Source organism: Sinocyclocheilus grahami, unplaced genomic scaffold (genome assembly GCF_001515645.1).
Source record: "Sinocyclocheilus grahami isolate Dianchi unplaced genomic scaffold, SAMN03320097.WGS_v1.1 scaffold3.1, whole genome shotgun sequence".
Lineage (NCBI taxonomy): Eukaryota > Metazoa > Chordata > Actinopteri > Cypriniformes > Cyprinidae > Sinocyclocheilus > Sinocyclocheilus grahami.
The window spans coordinates 1,134,853-1,159,946 of NW_015505182.1; the positions used below are offsets into that span (position 1 = coordinate 1,134,853).

The 25,094-nt window shown below is 36.9% G+C and overlaps 2 protein-coding genes across 4 annotated transcripts in view; both read left to right on the forward strand.

The window, feature by feature from the left end:
- Window positions 1-38: 38 nt before the first annotated feature.
- On the forward strand, window positions 39-13,584 carry ipo9 (importin 9). 2 transcript variants are annotated; one of them, XM_016245704.1, is made up of 24 exons: window positions 39-295; window positions 2,170-2,231; window positions 2,326-2,412; window positions 2,503-2,704; window positions 2,808-2,896; window positions 3,003-3,089; window positions 3,656-3,775; window positions 3,859-3,959; window positions 4,420-4,478; window positions 4,573-4,724; window positions 4,803-4,901; window positions 4,975-5,081; window positions 6,571-6,710; window positions 6,805-6,967; window positions 7,937-8,163; window positions 8,251-8,399; window positions 8,474-8,602; window positions 8,693-8,968; window positions 10,066-10,232; window positions 10,320-10,453; window positions 10,537-10,656; window positions 10,753-10,860; window positions 12,648-12,724; window positions 12,808-13,584. In XM_016245704.1, the coding sequence occupies exons 1-24, from the start codon at window positions 130-132 to the stop codon at window positions 12,916-12,918; spliced, it is 3,132 nt and encodes a 1,043-aa protein (XP_016101190.1). In that variant the 5' UTR covers window positions 39-129; the 3' UTR covers window positions 12,919-13,584. The 2 variants fall into 2 exon arrangements, with proteins under 2 accessions (XP_016101190.1, XP_016101259.1); XM_016245773.1 differs by having other exon boundaries at window positions 6,808-6,967.
- A 3,640-nt stretch (window positions 13,585-17,224) lies between these two features.
- shisa4 (shisa family member 4) overlaps window positions 17,225-25,094 on the forward strand; it is a 10,207-nt gene continuing 2,337 nt past the window's right edge. For both annotated transcript variants that reach the window (XM_016245992.1, XM_016246063.1), the window contains exons 1-4: window positions 17,225-17,661; window positions 18,640-18,817; window positions 19,137-19,273; window positions 20,025-20,213. In XM_016245992.1, coding sequence (XP_016101478.1) covers window positions 17,604-17,661; window positions 18,640-18,817; window positions 19,137-19,273; window positions 20,025-20,213 — 562 coding nt within the window. In that variant the 5' untranslated portion in view covers window positions 17,225-17,603. The remainder of the gene's footprint in view (window positions 17,662-18,639; window positions 18,818-19,136; window positions 19,274-20,024; window positions 20,214-25,094) is intronic.

Sequence of the window (25,094 nt, forward strand, 5' to 3'; positions counted from 1 at the left end):
TCAAGAAGGAGCCAATGGCAACATTTCATCGTTTCATAGTCCCTCCCTAAACGTGCATTGGTGCGCTGTGCATCCTTCCGTCGGGTCCCCAGTCATTTCTCCGTTAGCCTCAGCAACACTGGCGAAAATATGGCGGGTATGAACGCGTCGGGTCCCGGCCCGGTTTCGACTCTCGACCAGGTGGATAAAGGACTGAAGGAGACGCTTATAGACGCGCTGAACGCCATTCTGTCACCGGTACAAGAAGTGCGTGCCGCGGCGGAGGAACGCATTAAAGTATTGGAAGTGACTGAGGGTAAGAACTGACGCGAGATGCTGCCACAACATGCATGACACCATGTGAAGTGTAGATTGTTTTCCTGGACAAACGCTTTTTCATTTCGGAAGAACTGTGGTCGGTTTTATGACGCTTGTCGACCGTGTTTCTCATTCATCTAGGGGGGGGGAGCAAAGCATGTGCAGCCGAGTCCAACATATTCCCGCATTTTCATTTGATGAACGTGAAGTCATGTGAAAAGATTCGATGTGAGAAGTTCGGATCTGTATTCAGTTTCACTTTTAAGTTCACTAACATGATGGCAATTTAGTGTTGGTGAATACGCGTTATCTTTGTGAGAATATAGACGTTTTCAGCGATAGTTTCGGAGATAGTTCACCCCCCCACGAAATAAAACGTAATTTACTCACGCTCATGTGGTTCCAAATCTTATTAACTTTCATTGCATTCTTTTTCAATTAAAGTGAATGGTTATTCAGAACAGCATGAGGGTGAGTAAATGATGACACTTTTTGGGTGAGCTACCCCTTTATGTTTCCAAAAGTTCAGTTTTTTACATAATTCTTATTGTTTGTTTGTTTCTCAGTCTTCTTTGTGTCCTGTGAATGAAATAACACCACAACTCATCCTATTTTGCCTTCAAACTACAATGCCAAAGCAGAGATTGTGACTTGGGGGTTGGTTTCTTGGAGTGTCCATAATACTAAGTCTGAGTACCCACTATCATCAAGGTTACATCACCCAGTATTTTTTAAAGTTAAGATATTGCTTAGAGTTTTGTGGCTGTTTCGTCATCTTTTGGGAGGATAAAGAGCAGAATCTTGTTTATGTGGCTAGATGCGAGTCAGTAGCTTTGGCCAAAGATAAAATGTGTACGTTTAAGAATCAGTCATTGCAAAAGCCATATGATTTAACTACAAAAATGAAAGCCAATGATTTTTGCACACATTATATGATATGTAATATTTTATTATATTCTCTTCATATTGAACTATGTTCTTTATTCATTTTCTGAGACTGAATGCTGCATTATTGTAGCAGAGCTATTGTTGTATAGTTCCTTGATGATGTTATTGTGTTATTACAATTTAAAATAATGGTTTTCTATTTTCATATATTTTAAAATACAATTCCTGTGATGGCAAAGCTTATCAATGGCATTGATCCTTCAGAAGTCATTCTAACATGCTGATTTGGTGCTCAAGTTGCATTTCTTATTATTGTCAATGTTGAAAACAGTTTTGCTGCTTAATGTTTGTGGAAACCAGGATCCTTTTTTTTTTTTTTTCAAGATTCTTTGATGAATAGAAAGTTCAAAAGAACAGCATTTACTTGGAATAGAAATCTTTTGTAACATAAATGTCTTTACTGTCACTTTTGATCAATTTAATGCATCCTTGCTGAATAAAAGTATCAATTTCTTATTTTTTTTCTTTTAATGACCACACATTTTTTGACCAGTTGGACCGACTGTACACTATATGTTTTTATGTTTAGAAAGAAAACATGCTCACTTAAAGGTAGAAATGTCCTTGAAAATCAGTTGGTCAGTGTAACCCAGTGGGTCGCTGGCTGTGTCCTCTCTTTCAGGGTATCAGGGTGTTGGGTGTCAGCAGTAACATTGTCTTTTGGCCACCAGCTTCTCATTGAGCAAAATCCATGGATGATGAAAGATATGTCAGTGCTGTGAATCAAGCATACATTAGAAATGATTTTTTTTTTATGTACTCCTCAGACTTGGCTTCTAATGCATTTGTGGTATCAGCTTTTTAACTTATTGTTAGTCAAACTGATTGTTGGTTGTGCTTGTAAACTAAACTAAACCTAATATATAAACAGTTTTGATTTGCTAGTGGTTGTTTGACTGTCATATTATTTCACCTGTTTTGTAGAGTTTGGAGTTCACCTCGCAGAGCTCACTGTCGACCCACACGGAGCACTTGCTATACGCCAAGTAAGACTTGATATCAAAGCATAAATTAGCAGAAAAACACATTTTTGGTTCTTACGGTAATATTTAATTAATTTGTTTGCTATGTCTCTTGTAGTTGGCCTCTGTCATTCTGAAGCAGTATGTTGAGACACACTGGTGCGCCCAGTCAGAGAAATACAGGCCCCCAGAGACGACTGAATGGGTAAGAACTGCATATTTATGTCTGGATGTGACATTATCTGAGATGTGACGTTTAATGAGTAATTTGTTACCCATATCCCTTTCTGTTCAGGCCAAAGCTGCGATCCGTGAGCTCCTGCCAAGTGGCTTGCGGGAGGCCATCAGTAAGGTGCGCTCCAGCGTGGCCTACGCCCTGTCGGCTATTGCACACTGGGACTGGCCTGAAGCTTGGCCTGGGCTCTTCAAGCTCCTCATGGACATGCTGGCCAGTGGGGATGTTAACGCTGTACACGGCGCCATGAGGGTCCTCACAGGTAATCACTCAGTCAGAACATCTAGACCTCTCTTCCTCACAGTTGCAACAAGTGACAGTGTTTTTCACCATTACTGAGCAACATGTTATTATGTGTTTCATAGAATTTACCCGAGAGGTGACGGATATACAGATGCCGGATGTTGCACCTGTCATTTTGCCTCAAATGTACAAGATTTTTACCATGGCAGAGGTATTATACTCAGCTTAATAAAAACACAGTACAGTCCTTGCTTTTGAGACAATCATGTGTAATGTATATTATTGACAAAAACACTGTTGTGTTGTTACTGTTGCAGGTTTACAGTATTCGCACTCGATCCAGAGCAGTTGAGATCTTTACCACGTGTGCCAATCTCATCTGTGCAATTGATGAAGTAGCAAAGGTAAAGTTTCAGTAAAATACTTTTGTTTATAGGTAAACAGGTAACACTTTGGACAGTACACACATTTAAAATGTTACTTATTTATTAAATGTATCAGGGTTTGCACAAAAATATTAAGCTGCACAACTGTTTTTAGCATTAATAATAAGTAATGTTTCCTGAGCACCAAATCAGCGTATTGGATTGATTTCTGAAGGATCATGTGACACTGAAGCCTGGAGTAATAATTGCTGAAAAATCAGCTTTTCCATCACATAAATATTTTTTTGTTATTTTATTATATAACAGTTATTTTAAACTGCATTAATATTTCTCACTATTACTGTATTTTATCATCAAATAAATGCAGCATTGGTTAGTAAAGAGACTTGTTTTAAAAACATGAGAGAGAAAAATTATCAACCCAAAGGTTTTGAACTGTATTTGTATACATTTTTAATTCCACATTGTTTAAATTAACCTAAATGAATAAATGTGGTGGAAATTGTGACTTCATAATACACAGTGCTTTACAATAAACATTAAATGGGCTACTGACATTTTAAAACAATTATGTTTGATTTTAGGGCGCTGCCAACACTCTGATCTTCCCGGTGGTGCAGCAGTTCACCGAGGCCTTCATACAGGCGCTGCAGATTCCAGATGGACCCACTTCAGATAGTGGCCTGAAGATGGAAGTACTAAAGGTGACTAGCTGTTGCATTGTGCAGAAAAATACTTTTTCCCCTAGTGATGTGAATGGTAATTATCAATTGTTTTCCCTTCATAGGCAGTGACAGCTCTTGTGAAGAACTTCCCCAAACCCATGGTGTCGTCCATGCAACAGATTCTTCCTATTGTATGGAACACCTTGACAGAAAGCGCCTCTTTATATCCATTCATTCATTGACAGCTTTTACCACTTGTTTAAACTATCGCCATTAACGGAAAAGTTCACCCAAAGATGAAAATTGATTTATGCTCAAGCCATCGAAAGATGTAGATGAGTTTGTGTATTTATCATAACAGATTTTGAGCATTACATCACTTGCACACCAATGAATGGGTGCTGCCAGAATGAGAGTCCAAACAGCTGAGAAAAACATCCACTCGACTAACAGGCCATTAATTAACGTCTTATAAAGTTAAAAGCTGTGTTTATAATAAACACATCCATCAAGACATTTTTAACTTATAACTGTTCAGTTATAATATGAGTCCATAATACTGCGAGCAAATTTCCATTTTTGGGTAAACCATTCCATTAATATCTCTGACCTATTTGTTGTTTTTGTCAGTGTCCGTAATTTCAGTAAAACATTAAAGTATTTTTTTTTAACCAAGCATGTACTTATGTAAGAACTGAGGTCAACTACACAGAAGAAGTAGATGATCCTGTTGACTCTGATGGTATGTGGCACTAGATTTTTGCAAGAATTGATCAAAGTTATTCAGATTGGTTTAGTAAGCATTGAGCTTTGTTAATTCATTGTCATTGTCGCAGGTGAGGTCCTTGGCTTTGAGAACCTCGTCTTCAGCATCTTCGAGTTCGTCCACACACTGCTGGAGAACAAGAAGTTCAAGAGCACAGTGAAGAAAGCTCTACCAGAGCTCATATATTACATCATCCTCTACATGCAGATCACGGAGGATCAGGTTTGTGGTCGGGGTGAGTGTGTGTCATGTGTCTTTTTTTATAAAGTTTTTATCATAACATTCTCATCCATCTCACAGATCAAGGTATGGACAGCCAATCCGCAGCAGTTTGTTGAGGATGAGGATGATGATACATTCTCTTATTCGGTCCGAATATCGGCACAGGATCTGTTGCTGGTGAGAGCACAGAGAGTTTGTTTGTAGATGTTGAAATATTTTCCCTCTCTTAATGCATCCTTTTGTCCATCAGGCTGTTGCTGCCGAGTTTCAGAACGAGAGCGCTGCTGCTTTAGCGGCGGCAGCAACACGGCACCTTCAAGAGGCAGAGCAAGCCAAGAACACAGGCAGTGAACACTGGTAAAGAGAGAAGACATCCTTTCTTTCAATTAAACTTTCTTTTTCAGTGTGTCATTTTACATCAGGGTTTTCCAAATGGGGATTGGTGAGGGAACTGCAGAGGCTTTGTGAGTTGATGAAAGCTAATAATTGAAATGAACATGTGGTTGTGCAATTAATTGAAATGAAACTCAAACTGACGTATAGGGTTTTTTTTACACATTTGCACAATTTCCAATATTTATGTGGATGGTTTACAGCATTTCACCAGAATTGCAGCTTGATGGTTTGAATTTTTGAAAGTAAAGAAATTAATACTTAAATATTAGTAGCGTATCTTGCAGTCTACAATAATTATTAGGACTATAATCATCAACAACAATTTTACAACAGTAATATATTTATATCTTAATTTTTATAGTCAGTTAAAACATTATAATAATAAGCCCCATATATGTGCAGTCCTATGCAGTGTTGGGGGTAACTCATTACAAGTAACATGAGTCACGTAATTGGATTACTTTTTTCAAGTAACTAGTAAAGTAACGCATTACTTTTTTAATTTACAAGAAAATATCTGAGTTACTTTTTCAAAAAAGTAATGCCAGTTACTTTGTTTTCCCATTTATTGACTGACAGCTCTCCTGTCCCCATATTGGGAGAAATCGGAAGAGCAGAGGAATTGTGTGCGCTGTGTGAACATGTTGTTACTGTAGTTCTAGACTAAATGTGAATGTGCATTAATTCATCCCACTCACAAAAAAACAGATTTAGTATTAATCAAAATGAATTAAAACAGTGAAATGCAAACTCAGAATATGACGCAAACCTGCAATAATTAAATATGTTAAATAGCACAAATGTATCTAATCCCATTTTATTAACCAATATCTTTGCTGCTGACCTTTGATGATCCAGTTCAACCATACTAATAAGCAAAAATGACTTTAGAGAAACTAACAATTGTGCTTCGTTTTTTTTATTGCTGAAGAGTGTTTCTTCTCCTGCGTTCTACTGTACAGACGTGCATTTACTTTTCCTTCAGCCTGAGGTTTATTCATTACACTTTTTGGTGTGAAAGGGCTTTTATATTTGCTATAAATAGAACTTCTTATATTAAAAACAATCAAGCCCTGTTCATATTTAAAAAGTAACGCAAAAGTAATATAACGCATTACTTTCCATAAAAAGTAACTAAGTAACGTAATTAGTTACTTTTTTAGGGAGTAATGCAATATTGTAATGCATTACTTTTAAAAGTAACTTTCCCCAACACTGGTCCTATGTATAAATAAGTTTATATAATAAGTATACATTTTGTCCAATTGCATGTCGCGTGACCATTAGCCAATATCAGAGAACTATAAACATGCAAATGTGTTGTTAAATTGTTGAAGTATTAACTTTATCTCTGGTGGTACTTCAAGTAAATGTTATGTCTAAGGGGTTTGGCTGACAAAAAAGTTTGGTAACCCCTGCCTTACATTAGTATCTCTCTATGGATATGCAGGTGGAAGGTGCATGAGGCTTGCATGCTGTCCCTGGGCTCAGTCAAGACCATCATCACTGAGAATGTAAAGAACGGTCGTGTGCAGTTCGATATGCATGGATTCCTTGCCAATGTCATCCTTGCAGACCTCAATTTACCAGGTAACCTTATTCTGGATTTTCATTTTGATCCTACATCTGTATTTGGCCTGAGTGTAGACCTGAGGATCTGATCCCCATGTTATTCGATTCCCAGCAGCCTCTCCATTCCTCTTGGGTCGAGCGTTATGGGCAGCCAGTCGCTTTACTGCAGCGATGTCCCCAGAACTCATACAGCAGTTCCTTCAGGCCACTGTGAGTGGTCTGCATGAGAGCCAGCCACCCTCGGTCCGGATCTCTGCTGTGAGAGCCATCTGGGGGTAGGTCTAATAATTTGCACAAAACTGTGTGATTTTTATTTGCATTTTATTATTATTATTATTTTTTTTTTTTCAAATTTAAGGTGGAAATTAATTTTAAAAAATGTTTTGTTGTTGGACAGACTTAATGGGGCAGATCTCCAGCTAAATAATGGGTAACACTTTATTTTAAGGTGTCCTTGTTACACGTTACATATACTTATTATTGTAATAACAATAAATTATGCATAATTACATGTAAATAACCCTAAGCCAAACCCTAATCCTAACCCTAACTATATAGTAAGTACATGTAGTTAATTAATATTACTCGGTACTTAAATATATAATTACACTGTAACAAGGACACCTTGAAATAAAGTTAAATATATTAATATACTGCTGGTTTAAAGCATGGTCTCAAATCAACAGTTCTGGAGCTCGTGCAGTAACTATTAGGACACAGTTCTGACAAAATTAGGCTTCCTGTAACAATAATGGGTAACACTTTATTTTAAGGTGTCCTTGTTACACGTTACATATACTTATTATTGTAATAACAATAAATTATGCATAATTACATGTAAATAACCCTAAGCCAAACCCTAATCCTAACCCTAACTATATAGTAAGTACATGTAGTTAATTAATATTACTCGGTACTTAAATATATAATTACACTGTAACAAGGACACCTTGAAATAAAGTGTAACCAAATAATGTAATATACTATTTTTTTTTAAATGTATTTGCCATGATTATACACTTTCAAATGTTATACAGCAGCTTGGGCTACTTCTAAGCAGGAATCTTATTTGGTTCTACACCTTTTAGGGATGAAAACCTGAAAAAATGTCTTGAGAAATAAATACATATGTGGTTTAAACTGAATAATGCTGCTATTTTGAAATCTTTGGTTATCAAAGAATCCTGAGAAAAATAACATGATTTCCACAAAAATAGTGATCTCTCTTTATATCTGTTTCACAGGTACTGTGATCAACTCAAGCTGTCGGAGAGCACTCACGTCCTGCAGCCCTTCCTGCCCAGTGTCTTGGAAGGGCTGGTGCAGCTCGCAGCTCAGTTCAGCTCTGAAGTTCTTACTTTAGTCATGGAGACCCTTTGTATTGTTTGCACCGTGGATCCGGCTTTCACCACGAGTGCTGAGAACAAGATCTGCCCACTCACTATTGCCATCTTCCTTAAGTATAGTAATGGTAAAATCATTTTAAAGACAACAGGTAGTATTTTCTGTAATTTAGAAAATCACCCGTGACTTATGTTCTCTTTTCCATTTTTGTTAGATCCTGTTGTAGCGTCTTTAGCGCAGGACATCTTCAAGGAGCTTGCCCAGATTGAAGCCTGCCAAGGACCCATGCAAATGCGCCTCATTCCTACTCTTGTTAGCATTATGCAGGCACCACCTGATAAAATCCCATCTGGCCTTTGTGCTGTAAGTTACACTTCTCTCATTTGTTCTACTTCTTACTGTATTCTGTAAGTCATACGTATTTTTTGTTCTTACAGACATCCATAGATATCCTAACTACGGTTGTTCGTAACACTAAATCCCCGTTGTCTGACATGCTTGTGTGCCAAGCTTTTCCTGCAGTGGCCCAATGCACCCTCCGCACAGATGACAACACCACAATGCAGGTGACATTCTCCCAGAAATAAATGCAATTTTCTTTCAGAGTCCTCATGTCAGTTGATATTTAACTCTCATCACTGATTTTTTTTTTTTAGAATGGTGGTGAATGTTTGAGGGCCTATGTGTCTGTGGCGCTGGAGCAGATTGGCCAGTGGCATGATGAGCAAGGCCACAGTGGCCTGTGGTATGTCATGCAGGTTGTCAGTCAGCTCCTTGACCCCCGCACGTCTGAGTTCACCGCTGCTTTTGTAGGTCGCCTGGTGTCCACTCTCATTGCCCGGGCTGGCACTCAGTTGGCTGACCAGCTGGACCAAATACTGCGTGCTATTCTCAGCAAGATGCAGCAGGCCGAGACCCTCAGTGTGATGCAGGTAGAGTAGAATTAATGACAGAATTTTTACCTACAGGGGCGATACTAAACTGATACCTTGAGGTTTTCAAACTAAGGACTGGAGGCCACAAGGGGGTGCTGAGCGTCTGTGGAAAATTTGAGAAAACCAAAAGATTTGAACAAAATGCATTTTTAAAGCTATCACTGTTAATGTTAACTTTAAATGTCAATTAAATGTTTAACGCAGTCATTTTAGTACTTACTGTTTTTGGCATTATTACGGTTTCACATTTTTTATTTATTTTTTCAGTTTTCATTTATTTTATTTTTCATCAAAACTAAATAACTTTTTGTGTTTTGTTGCATTTTATTTCATATGTGAAAAAGGTCCTCTTGTCATATTTGGGAGTCATTATCAAGTTTGAAAACCTCTGCATTTGTCATAAAGTAAACAGGGTTTCCATGGTCATGGAAAATCTGGAAATATCAGGGAATTTAAAAATGGTGTTTTCCAGGATCGGAAACATCATGGAAATTTAAAAAATCATGGCAAAGACTTTTTGTAAGAAATATTTTAGCAGCTATTCATTAAGCCTTACTTGTTTAATTTAGTGAACTGATTTTGAGTAATTTCTTTTCAGTAAATCATTCAAAGCAGTTCACAATATGGTCTGAATGATTCATAAACAAATCAGCATGAATAAGTTTAAACAAATTCCCATAATCTCCAGTCTTTAAAAAAGTGTGAACTAAATAAACACCTTAGGCAAATTATGAAATGAAACTAGGACTATAAGTAGATAATAACAATAATCATTATCAATAATTAGTAATTGATTTGTAGTTGACTTGTTAGAACGTTCAGTTTCATGTAAGCTATGAAAACAAAATGTGGGAAATGTTCGGTACTACAGTGCTGAGATATTACTGCAGATGTGTGATGAAAGCACAGGTAAATAAATAGCACGTAATAAGCTAATAATAATAACTTAAACTAATTATTTGCTTCTTCTTTTTTTGCACGTTGAACATAAATGTTCTTGTACTACAGATAAGTCTGAATTGTGCTGTAGCTGCTGGCTCAAATGAAATACATGTATACATGTATGAAATACATTCTCGCTCTTCATTTTACAGTCCCTGATCATGGTTTTCGCCCACCTGGTCCATTCCCAGTTGGAGCCTCTGCTGGAATTCCTATGCAGTCTTCCAGGTCCCACAGGGAAACCTGCCCTAGAGTTTGTCATGGCTGAGTGGATGAGTCGCCAACATCTGTTTTACGGCCAGTATGAAGGCAAAGTCAGGTGAGGGTTTCCAATCTCGTCTGCATTGTGTTTGAAGAAATTGCACAGCTTCCATTTGAAATAACACTGTAGTGGCTCTGTCCACAGTGCTGTTGCCTTGTGTAAACTTCTCCAGCATGGTCTGAATACAAATGACAAACGCCTCCAAGATATAGTCGTCAAAGGAGATGAAATTTTTAATCCGGACGAGGGAATCTGTACACGTTCCAAATCAGCCAAGAGTAAGTTAATAATCTCTAAACCGCCAAATGAATGATTAATAATTGTTATTGTCGCCGATATCTGACTGAACTGTTTCTCTCAGACCCTCAGCGGTGGACCAACATTCCTTTGCTGGTAAAGATCTTTAAACTCATCGTCAATGAACTGTCTTCTGTGGTGGAGGCTAATGCAAATAGAGCAAATCCTGCAGATTGGAGCCAAGGTACTTGTGTGGTTTAACGGTTTACCACTAGTATTAGTATTGATTGATGACATTGAAGTGTGGAGCTTTCTTAAGTTCTGAACGTTTGTTTTGCAGACTCTGGTGGAATGTGGGATGATCTGGCAGATGAAGAGGATGACGATGAGGAAGATGAAGGATTAGCAGGACAGCTACTGTCTGATCTCATCGCCTCCAACAGATATGGTGAAGACCCATAATACTAAAACAGGGTTAAATTTGCATTTGTCCGTTCTAATGTTACATATGCATTTGGCATCCAGTGTGAATTGAATTGCATTTAAAGTACACATTTTTTTAGTTCACACATTCCCAGGGAATCAAACCTTTATTCTAAGCGTTGTTAAAAAGGGTCCTTGTACTTTTGGATCCATTAATTTTTCGTTTTTTAACCCAGAAATTAAATACAGAAAATGTGGTTTCTTGTTTTGTGGTTCAAACACTGATAAATAGAATAAGCAAACACAAACAAATTTTCATTATTCAAAATTCCAATGATATAATGCTTGTTGTTTAATGTATATAAATGCTCAATTTAATATCTAGCTTTTTTCGCATCTCTGTAAAGTACACTATAAGTGCCCTCTCGCGCTGCTGTCGTGGCTACCGGTACCCTTATGAAAACCTTTGGCTTCATTATTTTTGATCTTGATAATTTTTTTACACCTAAAAACATGTATGAAATACTCATTACATATTTCTTTGCAATTAACTGTATCCAGGGGCCGGTTCTATGGGAGTGCTAGAGGGAATGAAATAAAAGCAAGAGGATACTGGTGAAACATATATTTTCCAAACCCTCCAGTGTGTATTTGTGTTTTAACTCAGTTTTTAATTTTCAACGTGTTTTTGTAGCACCGATCAATCACTGACATTTTCTATTGATTTCTTGAATGCTATGAATAAGTGTTTTAAGTTAGAATCCACTCCACACCACAGTTTTGTTCAGTGCTGCACGCTTGGGAGTGTCTCATTATAATTATACATCTCAATTATTCTAAGGGGAGTGCTCTTTGCTGTTTTTCTTGGCTATAGGCTAATCCATTCAGATTTGAATAAGTTTTGTTTTTCATGATGCTAAGAGGACGTGACCGCTTACATGCTGCAAAGGGTTTGCGAGAGCGATATCTGGATATAAATACGGCATTTAAAGCGGATGTCACTCAACAGGGCAAAATAGATGTACATTAAGGCTAGAGCACTCTCAGTGATTTGATTCTGGCCTATCTGTATCTGGAGAAGTAGGAGAAATTATTTTTAAATAATTTTATTATTTACCCCATATTAAAGCCTCGTGTGTAGCACTCTAACACAATGTACTGTACTTTATGCGACCATGCATGGTGTGGGAGAAGCATTACTTCTGATTTGTCCAAAGACAACTTGTAAATTCAGCATTTTTCTGTATTAATTTGTGCATTTTTTTCAAATGTTTTATGAAAGGTGCAAAAAGTCATGAACAAAAATCTGAAAAATAAGTCAATATTTTACTTCTTCAGACAGCATTTTGTGTACAGTTCTAATTAAAATTGTGGTTTTCTGCATTGCATTTAAAAATACAACAACTGTTCTTTTTTTCTTTCTTTTTTTTCCGTCAGGGTAAAAAAGGAAAAACGAATGGACGCAAAAGTATAGAGACCAAAAAGTTTGTCAGCAGTGTGTTTTTTTTTGTATTTATTTGCTATTGCAGTTTTTTTTAATATTACATTTTTTTTAAATATATTTTGTTTTCTTTTTAAAGTACTTTAAATGTTAGTACTTCAGCTTTATTTTAATTAACAAAAACATTTTAATAGTTTAATGTTTTTGTGACCTGCCCTATATGACCTGCCGTTCCTTAAATGTTAGGATTTATTAGTAAAGCAAAATTACTAAAAACATGAATAAAACGGTGAAGTGCACAGTGCTTTCCATATTCACCACCTTGTCTTTACTACAAATAATCTATAACAATTATTGTAATTTCCCCGTAGACGACGATTATTATGAGGATGATGATGAGGAGGATCCAGATGTTCTGAAGGACCCCATTTATCAAATTGACCTTCAGGTAAGTTATTTGGCATTGTCTCTGAAGTATTACTGTAACCATACTTCACATCACTGCTCCTGTCTCCATGTTTTTTTCCATAGGCGTACCTGACAGATTTCCTTACCCAGTTTGCTCAGCAGCCTTGCTATAGCATGTTTTCAAGCCACATGAATGAAGTAGAGAGAAGAGTCTTGCAGTCCATCGGTATATGACCTGTATCCCCCACCCAACATTGGCTCCTTGTCCTTTGTTTCCGTCTTTATCACTCAGTCATCTTTTCTTCAAACATTCGAGTGGACTCGTAATGCCTTTCAGACAACGCTCTTGATCCACAACCCAAAAGAGGACTTAAAGGTTTACGGGCCTCTCCTTGTGCTTTATTAAGGGAAGGAATGGGCATTGATTCCCGGGGATATTATAAGAGCAGGGCATGAGGGGCAGCTTCTTAGCATCCCAGACAGGACTGTGTGGGTGCATTTGAATTGGATGTCAAAACACTACTGTGCTTTGATAGACCTGTCTAGTATGATGAAAAATATTTTAGCAAAGGGACTGGTAACAGTGAAGAAATGATTTAAAAGTGTCATCTATCCGTTTGTACCTTCTCACTTTACTAAATCACGATGGTTACAGAATCTATCTGTGGAGGAAGGAAAAAGACTTCTGACAGATGATGAATCTACACTTTGAAAAGAAGTTGGAACTGTTGGTGGCCTTATTAAAGTTATCCATGTTGTTTGTCATTATGTGGTCTCATGAGCATGATCTTTAGGGCTACACTGTGGGGTGAGCATGAAGAATAATATAGTGTTACCATAGTGATCCTACAATCTTATCAGCATGGTCTCCATTGAGGTATGAGAAGAATTTCATAATAAAAGGGCTGAATTTTAAGTGTCTATATTCAAAATTAAGTTTTTGCAGATTTAGACTTAGATTTTTTTGCAAAAAATGTTAGTGTCCGTACATTGCCATTGACATTTAACTGATTTGATTATGCACATGCAAATAGCTATTTTAATTTTATATATTACGGTACATAGGATATATATATTATGCTACTACGCATTGTTTTGCTAACAAATGTGGCCTCAGTTTTGTTTTAAAAAATACATTTAATAACTAAATTAAGATTTAGGAAAATATGGACTTCATTATTCAATTATTTACAGATTTATTTTCAAATAGTTTAAATTATAAAGTTGACTCATTTAAGTTGTATATTTTAAAACTACTTTGATTTGTAGTAAAATAATATGGGAATATTTTATCAAAGTTTCAGTTAGAGGTGATGAAACAATATACTACAATACTCCTAGAGCTCCCGTCTAGGTATCACAACACTTTATGTATGTATATACACTATATGGACAAAAGTATTGTGACACCCCCTTCTAATGAACAGGTTTGACTCCATGAGTACACATTTTAATGTTAAAGCATATAATGATATTCTAGGGCAGGGTTCCTCAAATCTTGCCCTGGAGGTCCAATGCGCTGCAGAGTTTAGCTCCAACCCTGATCAAACTCATCTACCTGTGATTTTCTAATGATCCTGAAGACATTGATTAGTATGCTCAGGTGTGTTTGGATCTCGTGGGCCAGATTTGAGGATCCCTGTTCTAGGGAATTGTGTGCTTCTAAATTTATAATAACAGTTTGAACAAGACCCTTTTCTATTCTAACATGACAATGCCTGTGTATAAAGCAAGGTTCAAAAAGAAATGTTGGATTCAGTCAGTGTGGAAGAACTTGACTGGTCTGCAGAAAGCTATGTCCTAATCTTAGTTGAACACCTCTGGTGTGAGTGTGTCTTTAAATGCAAACCTTGAGCCAAAACTTATCACCAAACACCAATACATATGAGTACATATGGGTGCAGTCATTTTAGACACTTACAAACCTTTTGCAACAGAGTGTGTGCGTGCAGTGGTGTATAAAGTCAAGTCAAGTCACCTTTATTTATATAGCGCTTTTAACAATACAGATTGTGTCAAAGCAACTGAACAGCATTAATTAGGAAAATAGTGTGTCAATAATGCAAAATGACAATAGTAAACACTCATTTTTCAGTTAAAGTCAGTTAATTATTGAATTCAGTGATGTCATCCAGCTCAGTTCAGTATAAATAGTGTCTGTGCAATCTAGTCGACGATATCGCTGGAAATGAAGTGTCCCCAACTAAGCAAGCCAGAGGCGACAGCGGCAAGGAACCAAAACTCCATCGGTGACAAGCAACTTTACAGCCAATTAAGTTTCTACAATATTTAGTGGTAGTTTATCAGTGGTGACTGTCAGTTAATGTACATATGGCAGAAATGTACGGAAAAATCAACTTAAGACGTAATAAAACAGACGATGAGCACTATTAACAGCAATTATTATATGATGCAATCAAACTTATAGCAATATGTGGTAGTTCTGTATGTTGTTTCAGGGTTGGCATCATCTCTTCTCAGGTGTTCTGGATCCAGACTGAAGCTTGTGTCAATCCTAGTTATCCCGTGGCAAAAAAACAGAGAAACAAATAGACATAATTAGTGTAGCTGAATTCTAGCTGAATTCTAGCTGAAAAAGAGAATTCTTTAAGAAACATTAAAAATCTTGCAGTTCAAAAACCTTTGACTGGTAGTGTAGGCTGATTATTCTTATAGATTGAAACGTGCATTAACCAGGATAACGAGTATGAAACATGCTCCGAGTTGCTTCAGAAAACAAAAAAATAGAGCAACAACAAAAGCATGTTGCTGGAAATGGGTTTATTATTGAAAGTGCAAACTGCTTGTCTGCCAGCAGGAGGCGCTGTGAGAGCGGTGGAACTAGCGGTTTCTCCAGTAATGGCTGTAAACATGAACGTTACTTTATCAGATAAAAATGCCATCTAAACTATTCTGAAGATAGTCGGTTCCCTTCAGAGATGCATTCATATAAAACACTCGCGATGCATTTTGATTTTGAAACGTGCAGTGCTCATGTTTATTCAACGAACTCAAACGCCACAAATAAATCAATGTATGGGAAACACTGGTAATGTATATCGAAATACCGGAAATGTTTAAAAATCATATCACCGTTATTGAAAAAAATTATATCGCGATACATATTGATATATTGTCCAGCCCTAATTCAGGCTACACATTTTTATACCAGTGTGTGTGTTCTCTGGGAATCAAACCCACGACCTTTTGCAATGCTCTACCACTGAGCCACAGAACATAAAGTAATGTTTTGTTTTTGAAATGTCAAATTAAAACCGCCAGTAGGTGGCAGCAAGTGACTGTTAATGAGTGAGTCATTGAGATTCAACCGATTCGTTCAAACGGCTGATTCATTCAGGAACAAAGTATTTAACTGTGTTAATGAGTGAATCACTGAATCATTTATTCAACCGATTCGTTCAAAAAGCTGATTCATTCAATAAGTAAACACCGTGACGCAAAACAGTGCCGTGATCTTTGTTTGGAACTATTTTCGTTGGCAAAATTGAGCAAAAACAAGCAACATTATGTCTAAAATGTAAGTCAATTATTGCTAACTTTACTGATCTTGTATAAAACGATTGTTATATTTGTTATCATGCTAATATGTGCAGAAAAACGGTACTCTGTGTGATATAGATTAAGTTAACTATATTAAATTATATAAATATAAAAAGCATACAGAAGCATTTTTCCCAGCTACAATTTAGAATGCCTTGAATTTTGAGTTTTAATAGACTAATAAAATCACGTGCATGCACTCTGTGTGTGTGATTTGGCGATAGATAATGTCAGATCGCACATCACAACACTTACCATATTATCCCAGAAGATATCATGTGGAAAATTAAATCATCCGGCTTGTGCGCGCGCTTGTTGTGTTTTTTCGGAGTCTAACTTGCAGACGCCAGACCACTGATTCGTCAAACCTGCTTTCCTGCAGTCCGTGTTCTTCTGACTTCTGACTATTTTGTAGTAAGTAACGAATATGCTTCGGGGAAATGTATCGGAGTAAAAGTATACATTTTAATTAGGAAATGTAGTGGAGTAAAAGTAAAAGTTGGCTGAAATATAAAAACTCAAGTAAAGTAACGTTACAGATATTCCCAAAAAATACTTAAGTACTGTAACGAAGTATTATTACTGTGTGTGTGTGTGTGTGTGTGTGTGTGTGTGCATGTTTATGTGGTTTATGAGGACACAAATTTGTATAATAACATGGGTATGACAGGTATTACAACGAGAATGTGATTTATGAGGACATTTTCAGTGTCCCCGTAATTCAAAAGGCTTTCTGCAAAACACTGCAGAAAGTTTCCTGTGAGGAGTAGGTTTAGGGTTGGTGTAGGGCAATAGAAAATACGGTTTGTACAGTATAAAAACCATTACGCCAATGGAGAGTCCCCATACACCATAAAAACAAACCTGTGTGTGTGTGTGTGTAAATTTGCGGAATACATTTCATTAACTGTAACATAGCCCTCATTCTTTCAGAAAAGATACAGTGTATTCTCTACATATAATGTGAATGAGTGTATTTATTATCTCCAGAAATGTGAACTATTCAGAGGGGCCGAGGCGCGCTGCTACAGGAGCCCACGGGTTCCATTTTTCCTCGTGGAATTTCGCGCGTCTGTGGGCAATCTCCTGAATAATTCCATCATTTGCCTTCTTAATTTACACGCATTCTATGCGTTGTCCTGGCGAAATGAACGTCCTTTGATTTATTTCATCAATGAGGAGGCTGGTACTGGAGGTGTAGCGTCACGGGCGGTGTGTCATTCCACACAGATCGCATGTTGATCCGGAGCTCCGCTATCTGCGAGACGTGGCAGATTATATCATTTTAAGGCCTTGTTTCAAAGGATGCAGATGTAACCGTTTTTGTCTGGTGTAAGGAAAAGTGTACTGGAAGCAGGATGTCCTTCTACGCCGTCATTATACCGGTCCTTTATGTTATTTTCTCTGCTTGGCAGGGTAAGACGATATTGTAGTTTCTTCATAGGCCTCATTGCTGCAAACATGTACTTAGAAACATGCTTCTGTTTATGTTGTGTTATCGTCATCAGCGAGAAAAGCATTATATTACTCAGATGCCATGTAACAGCTCTTATCTAATGCAATTTATATATACATAGCTGCCATGTAATTAACACGGCTATAAACCAGAATATGTCATTTCTATAGCAACAGCTCTCAAACCCCTCAGATGTGTAAGTTCACATGAGGCTGCGGTTGTTGTTCTTCTGCATTCTGTATAGGTAGGTCATTCACCGCAGAGCAGTAACTGAAACGTAATCCAAGAGCTGAGAACTTGAAGCAGGTGGTTAACTGACCTACATATAAGATGCTGCAACTGAAGATGAAAACAAAGATGCAATTTCTGCTAAAAACTGTCTTTAGATGTTTTAAGAGGTTTTTACTCAAAATAATTGTAAGAAATGACTTTCTCAGCGGCACTTGAGTCATTATTTTGGGTTAATTAAGTGAGCGCCTCCGGATTTAAATAATCATGAATTAATGATTAATGTACTGATGAATTAATGTGCTCATAGTGCATTAATTGCCCCTCGTATCTATTTAGGTTTTTGTTAATGTTAATGTTCAGTATTAACATTTAAATGTGTGTGTGTGTGTGTGTGTGTGTGTATACATTCAATTTATTATGTAATAACAGATTCCAATATGTGTTTTATTTATTAATGCATATTACATTACTAAATGTTCCCGATCCTCAAATATTATATTAAAATTTATGATGAAACCATTTTTTACCAGATTTTTTTTATGTTAATGCTGTTAATTTGTAGGCCAACCTACAATTATTATATTATTTTATTTTATAACTGTAATTTCCGTGTTTTATAGGATTTGGCATCACCTTCAGAATCTGATATCCAATATTTGTTAGTATTTTGATATTTATAACCACCAGTTTTGTTTTATTTCTTTTAGTGAGTGCAAATGAGGACTGCTTGTGGTACGTGGACAAAAATGGCACCTGGCATAATGGCTTTGATTGCCCGCTCATAACCTTCTGCTGTGGGAACTGTCACCGCCGTTACTGCTGCCTGGATGGCTTTAAGATGATCACCGAGGCGGGACAGAAGCGCTGCATGCTGTTCCATCTTAGGTACACTTTTCAAGATTCTAGATTATTGACCACTTAGTGGCCTAGAGAGGCTCATTAACCTCACATTAGACTACTATATAAATAAAACTAATTTGTTTTTAAAGATAGCTGAGCAAAAGTATGACTGTTATAAAAGAAGTGCTGATCTTAATGGTAAAGGTGCTAATTGCTAGACCTAACAGAAAGTGTTTTATTTTACATTTATTCATTTAGCAGATGCTTTTGTCCAAAGTCATTTTTCTGTGAGTTGCTCCCAGAGAAGTCAGATCAGATTGGTGTTGGATAAGATCAGTGAAGTTTTCTGTCCTGCCTCTCTCAGCCCTTCCACTATAGCTGGCATTGCTTCATCGATCCTGCTCTTTGTGGCTGCTATAGCAACCATGGTCTGTTGCTTCATGTGTTCCTGTTGTTACCTGTACCAGCGTCGCCAGCAACGTGGCAGAACTCCTTATGAAGGTAAATGCAATTACTTTATTCTCTTCACAGTCCACTGTGAATTTACTACAAATACATATGATATGAATTCAAAATAAACAAAGAAAAAATCTGTATTACATGTCATATTTAGCATGTATTTGAATTTATTTTTTCGTTTTGCTGTTGGATTGTTGTTATTGCATGATATACAACAACTATATCATGTAAGTACATCCAATCTTACCTGGATATATACAGTACACTCACATAAAGCTGGATATAATATCAAGCAAAACTGGAAAAGGAAAAGGAAACTGTTTTATATTACATCAATATACTTAAAGTTCGATATATAAAATGTAAAGTGTATTATCGCACAGCTGTATTTGTAAAGTTGAATAGTCCAACTTTTTCCATATACTGTGTACATACAGTGCACTCACATTATATACTATATAGCAAATCACAACTGCTTGATTGTTCATATCATGCAACTATATTATCGCCCAGTTCTAATCTGATAAATGTGGCTATAAGGCATGAAGTTAATAAGAATTGTCATGTTTTTCTAAAACAATGTGTATTGTTAAAGCATTAAATAAAAATAAATTTGACTTGACTTATTTCTCTTTCTAGTATTACAATTGCATTGCTCTTTGTTAGCATACTTATTTAACCACTGGCTTTCTATTGCAATACCATGGCTAATGTTCAAAATGCTTGTTTGTATGAACTTATTCTTACAAAGAATAAAAATCATCACCTACTAACGCAAGTCTCAATTTTTTAGCCCAGCATATTCCAATGGCCAGCTATCCTGTGGAGCACATGTACGATGCTTCTGGTAAACCCATTGGACATCCTGATTATCCTGGATATCCAATGGTGCCGCAATATCCAGGTGTCCCCCACCATTATCCTATGATGCCCCAGGCTCCTTATCCTCCCAATCCTCCTGACGCAGGATACAGTCAAGCAGGTATTCAAATGGCCTCTGTCAGAGATCACATACTACACTCTTAAAAACAAAGGTAGCAAAAGGGGGTTTCACAGTAATTCAATAGAAGAGCTTTTTTGGGTTTCCCAAAGAAGCTTTCAGCGAACAGATCTTAAAAGAACCATTTTTTCTTAGTGTCAGGAACATTTTAATAATCTGAAGTTCCCTTTTCCACATTAAAGGATTAGTTAACTTCCAGAATAAAAAAGTCCTGGTAATTTACTCACCCCCATGTCATCCAAGTTGTTCATGTCTTTCTTTATTCATTTGAAAAGGAATTAAGGTGTTTGAGGAAAACATTCCAGGATTGTTCTCCATATAGTGGACTTCAATGGGACCCAATGGGTTGAAGCTTCAAAAGGGCTACACACTATCCCAGCCAAAGAGTAACATTCTTATCTAGTGAAACGATCGGTCATTTTCTAAAAAATAAATTAAAATATATATACTTTTTAACCACAAATGCTGGTCTTGCACTAGCTCGACTTCATGCATTATGTAGCTACATTGGAAAGGTCTCGCGTGACTTAGGCAGAAGTACCGACCCAGTGTTTACAAAGCAAACATGCAAAGAAAGTCAAATGCCCTTTACAAAAACGGTACAGTGGTGGTCAACATGATTAGAACACTAGTATTTTCACCAGCTAAAAAATGGTTTTAAGTGAACTATTTCTATCTTTTGCTGTAGTGTGTCAGTAAGAAATATCAGTTTACATTTTGATATTTGATATTACATGATATACATGTACGAGGAGTCTGACAACAGCCAGTGCTCCACACAGAGATCTGATCTCATCTGTGGCAATTTCTCCAAGATGCTTCAATAGATCTACCTGTAAAGCTACCTGAAAAACTATGCGCAAGTGCACCTAGGGCAAAAGCTGCTTTAAACGCAAAGGATGGTCACACCAAATGTTGATTTAATTTAGTTAATAGAAGTTCATTGATAAAGAAAAGCAATTTGACATTATTTTTGACAGCATCCTCATTTACAGCATTTTTACACAGGTGCCTAAAACTTTTAACAGTAGTGTAACTTTGCAGGTAGGTTTCTTGAAGCATCTTGAAAACGTTGCCACAGTTCTTCTGGATTTAGTCTGTCTCAGTTTGTTCTGTTAAGACCCTTATTCCTCGGCTGGGAACATGTAGAGCCCTTTGAAGCTGCATTGGAACCCGTTGGGTCCCACTGAAGTCCACTATATGGAGAAAAATCTTGGAATGTTTTCCTCAAAAACCTTAATTTCTTTTCGTCTGTAGAAAGAAAGACATGAACATCTTGGATGACATGGGGGGTGAGTAAATCATCAGGAAATTTTTATTCCAGAAGTGAACTAATCCTTTAAAGAACCTTTCGTGCAGTGGAACGGTTTCATGGATGTTGGAAGTTCTTCATGGAACCATCGATACAAATTTAATAATGCTGTCAAACGATTAATCGCTATTAATCACATTCAAACTAAAAGTTTTTGTTTACATAATATATGTGTTTTCTGTGTATATTTAATATGTATATATAAATACACACACATACAGTATATATTTTGAAAATATTTACATATCTATATATTCATATAATTTATATTATAAATAAATATATTGAATATATTAGCATTAACTTATTTTTCTGAAATATATACATGCATGTGTGTGTATTTATATATACATAAATATACACAGCACACATACTGTACATACAGTATCTAGTATCACCGTCAGCACCGTCTATCGCGGCAAGCCTACATTGGACCCCAATAACTTTCATTGATTGGAGTATGTAAAAAGTGAAGTGAATCAGAAAACATGGAACTATTCACTCTGAGTGAGTGCACTTAATATTTGTTGGGCTGAACGAAAAGGAAATGCACTCTAGTATTATCCACCTTATTTTTTAACACAAGAGGCACGGCGATTTTACTTTGAATGTGCAGGGCTTCCCGTGTCAGCTGTTTCTGGCTACTCGAGCTGTACAAAACCAGTTTGTTACACTGCTTGAAATTGTCGACTGGTATTTGTTATCATAATTGTTTCATTTATTATTATAATTATAAACACACTGTTTTGTTGTGCAAATAGTTTACCGCACTTTGTTATTTTTGTATTTATTAACCTATTGGCTAATTCAAAGGAAATACCATAATCCTGCACTGAAAAATCAGATGGATAGGTAGCACAACACAACTTTTGGCTGGCCTGCCATCCACAGTAAACTGTAAAGGGGAAAAGAAAGCCAAACAATACTAACTAATTACAAAGAGCTGTTGAACAAAAGACAAAGAGTAAGTAATTTAAACGTTATCTGATGGTTTGCAAACTGACCTAAAAGAAAATACCATGTCCATATTTAATTGATGCTCTGAATTTGTCCTCATTTTGTGTCCGGTGTTGGTGAGCAAAATAGCTTTTGGTACATTAGTGCAACAAATGTGCTGGAGTAACCAAGAGGTCAAGGTCTGGCTGGTTAGCATGATCTGTAGGTAATGCAATGTGTTGACACATTATGTCAATTTGATTCTTGGTGAATATGATTACATTTAAATGACTAATGTTTTACATATGCAAAATAACAACTTACACAATTTGTTTAACTCTGTGTCTGCATGCATGTACTTTATATTCTATTTGTCTGTGTGAGGGTGTGGGGTTAGATGAGTGTCGTATTCATAAGTAAATCCATCTGTTTATACTAAAATTCAAATTCACGCAAAAACGTACAAAATTGTTTAAACTCACATATGATTCAAACACACACACACACAAATACTTAGAATAAACTTTGTAAAGCAACACATACTCAAATTAAACAAATTTGTGTTCGTATAAACACTTGGTTTAAAACAAGATGCTCAGTCAAAAACACTGTCATCAAATCTAAAACATGCGGCAAATTTAAGGCATGATGAGTATGTGATAATGTCTGCAAAAGAGGAAGAGAAAGCAGACTGAGAAAAAGTGAGATGTGGGGATGTTGAGGGGGATTCTGGGAGTTTCGTACTGATGTTTTGATTTTGTTTTGACTGGAAAATGTAGAAACCATGTTTAATATCATGTGAGACCACACACTACATCATAGCATCAGTTGACATTCCTCACTGCAGAACATCAATCAGTGATCATGAGATTATCTAGCCTCTTCTAATAATGGGGTTATACACAGCATAGTAAACTGTCTTGACTAGAAAAGCATTTTCTAGTGTTCCCTTTTTTATTTTAATTTTTTTGTGCAAAGGACAAAGTGTTGTTTTGTTTTAGTTCAACATAATCAAATGGAAGTAAACTTTGCCAATCTCAGCTACAAAATACAAGCATAAAGTCCAGGACTGCTCTGGTTCATGACATCTTGTTTCTTCTGAAATCATCCTAATTATATGGCAATAAAGCAAGGTAATTTACATTGATATCTATAAATATGACCACAGCAGCTGACTGTCTACATGATAAGCACATGTAAACAAAACAAATAGAGATTCATTTTAACAAACCAATGCAAACAGTTCCAAACAGTGTCAAAGCACAATCCACTGCTGTCACTGAGCAACACACACCAGTTTTGTTTCATTAATGAATGAATAGGAAAAGTGTTTTGAACAAATCATTTGAGTGAACAATTCAATGATTCACTCATAAAAAGACAGTGGCTAAATTCAAGATATACAGTATCTCACAGAAGTGAGTACACCCCTCACATTTTTGTAAATATTTTATTATATCTTTTCATGTGACAACACTGAAGAAATGACACTTTGCTATAATGTAAAGTAGTGAGTGTACAGCTTGTATAACAGTGTAAATTTGCTGTCCCCTCGAAATAACTCAACACACAGCCATTAATGTCTAAACCGTTGGCCACAAAAGTGAGTACACCCCTAAGTGAAAATGTCCAAATTGGGCCCAAAGTGTCAATATTTTGTGCGCCTTAACCCTCTTGGGCATGGAGTTCACCAGAGCTTCACAGGTTGCCACTGGAGTCCTCTTCCACTCCTCCATGACGACATCACGGAGCTGGTGGATGTTAGAGACCTTGCGCTCCTCCACCTTCCGTTTGAGGATGCCCATGCTTGGCCAATCCATCACCTTTACCTTAGATTTTTTAGCAAGGCAGTGGTCGTCTTGGAGGTGTGTTTGGGGTAGTTATCATGTTGGAATACTGCCCTGCGGCCCAGTCTCGAAGGGAGGGGATCGATGCTCTGCTTCAGTATGTCACAGTACATGTTGGCATTCATGGTTCCTGAGCACTGACAGGCTGACCCCCCACCCCTTCAACCTCTGCAGCAATGCTGGCAGCACTCATACATCTATTTCCCAAACACAACCTCTGGATATGATGCTGAGCACGTGCACTCAACATCTTTGGTCGACCATGGTGAGGCCTGTTCTGAGTGGAACCTGTCTTGTTAAACCGCTGTATGGTCTTGGCCACCATGCTGCAGCTCAGTTTCAGGGTCTTGGCAATCTTCTTATAGCCTACGCCATCTTTATGTAGAGCAACAATTCTTTTTTTCAGATCTATTCAGAGTTCTTCGCCATGAGGTGCCATGTTGAACTTCCAGTGACCAGTATGAGAGAGTGAGAGCGATAACACCAAATTTAACACACCTGCTTCCCATTCACACCTGAGACCTTGTAACACTAATGAGTCACATAACACCGGGTAGAGAAAATGGCTAATTGGGCCCGATTTGGACATTTTCACTTAGGGGTGTACTCACTTTTGTGGCCAGCGGTTTAGATATTAATGGCTGTGTGTTGAGTTATTTTGAGGGGACAGCAAATTTACACTGTATGCATATGCTGTATGCACTGTATGCATATATATATACACTGCATGCATAAATATATATATATATATATATATATATCTTTACA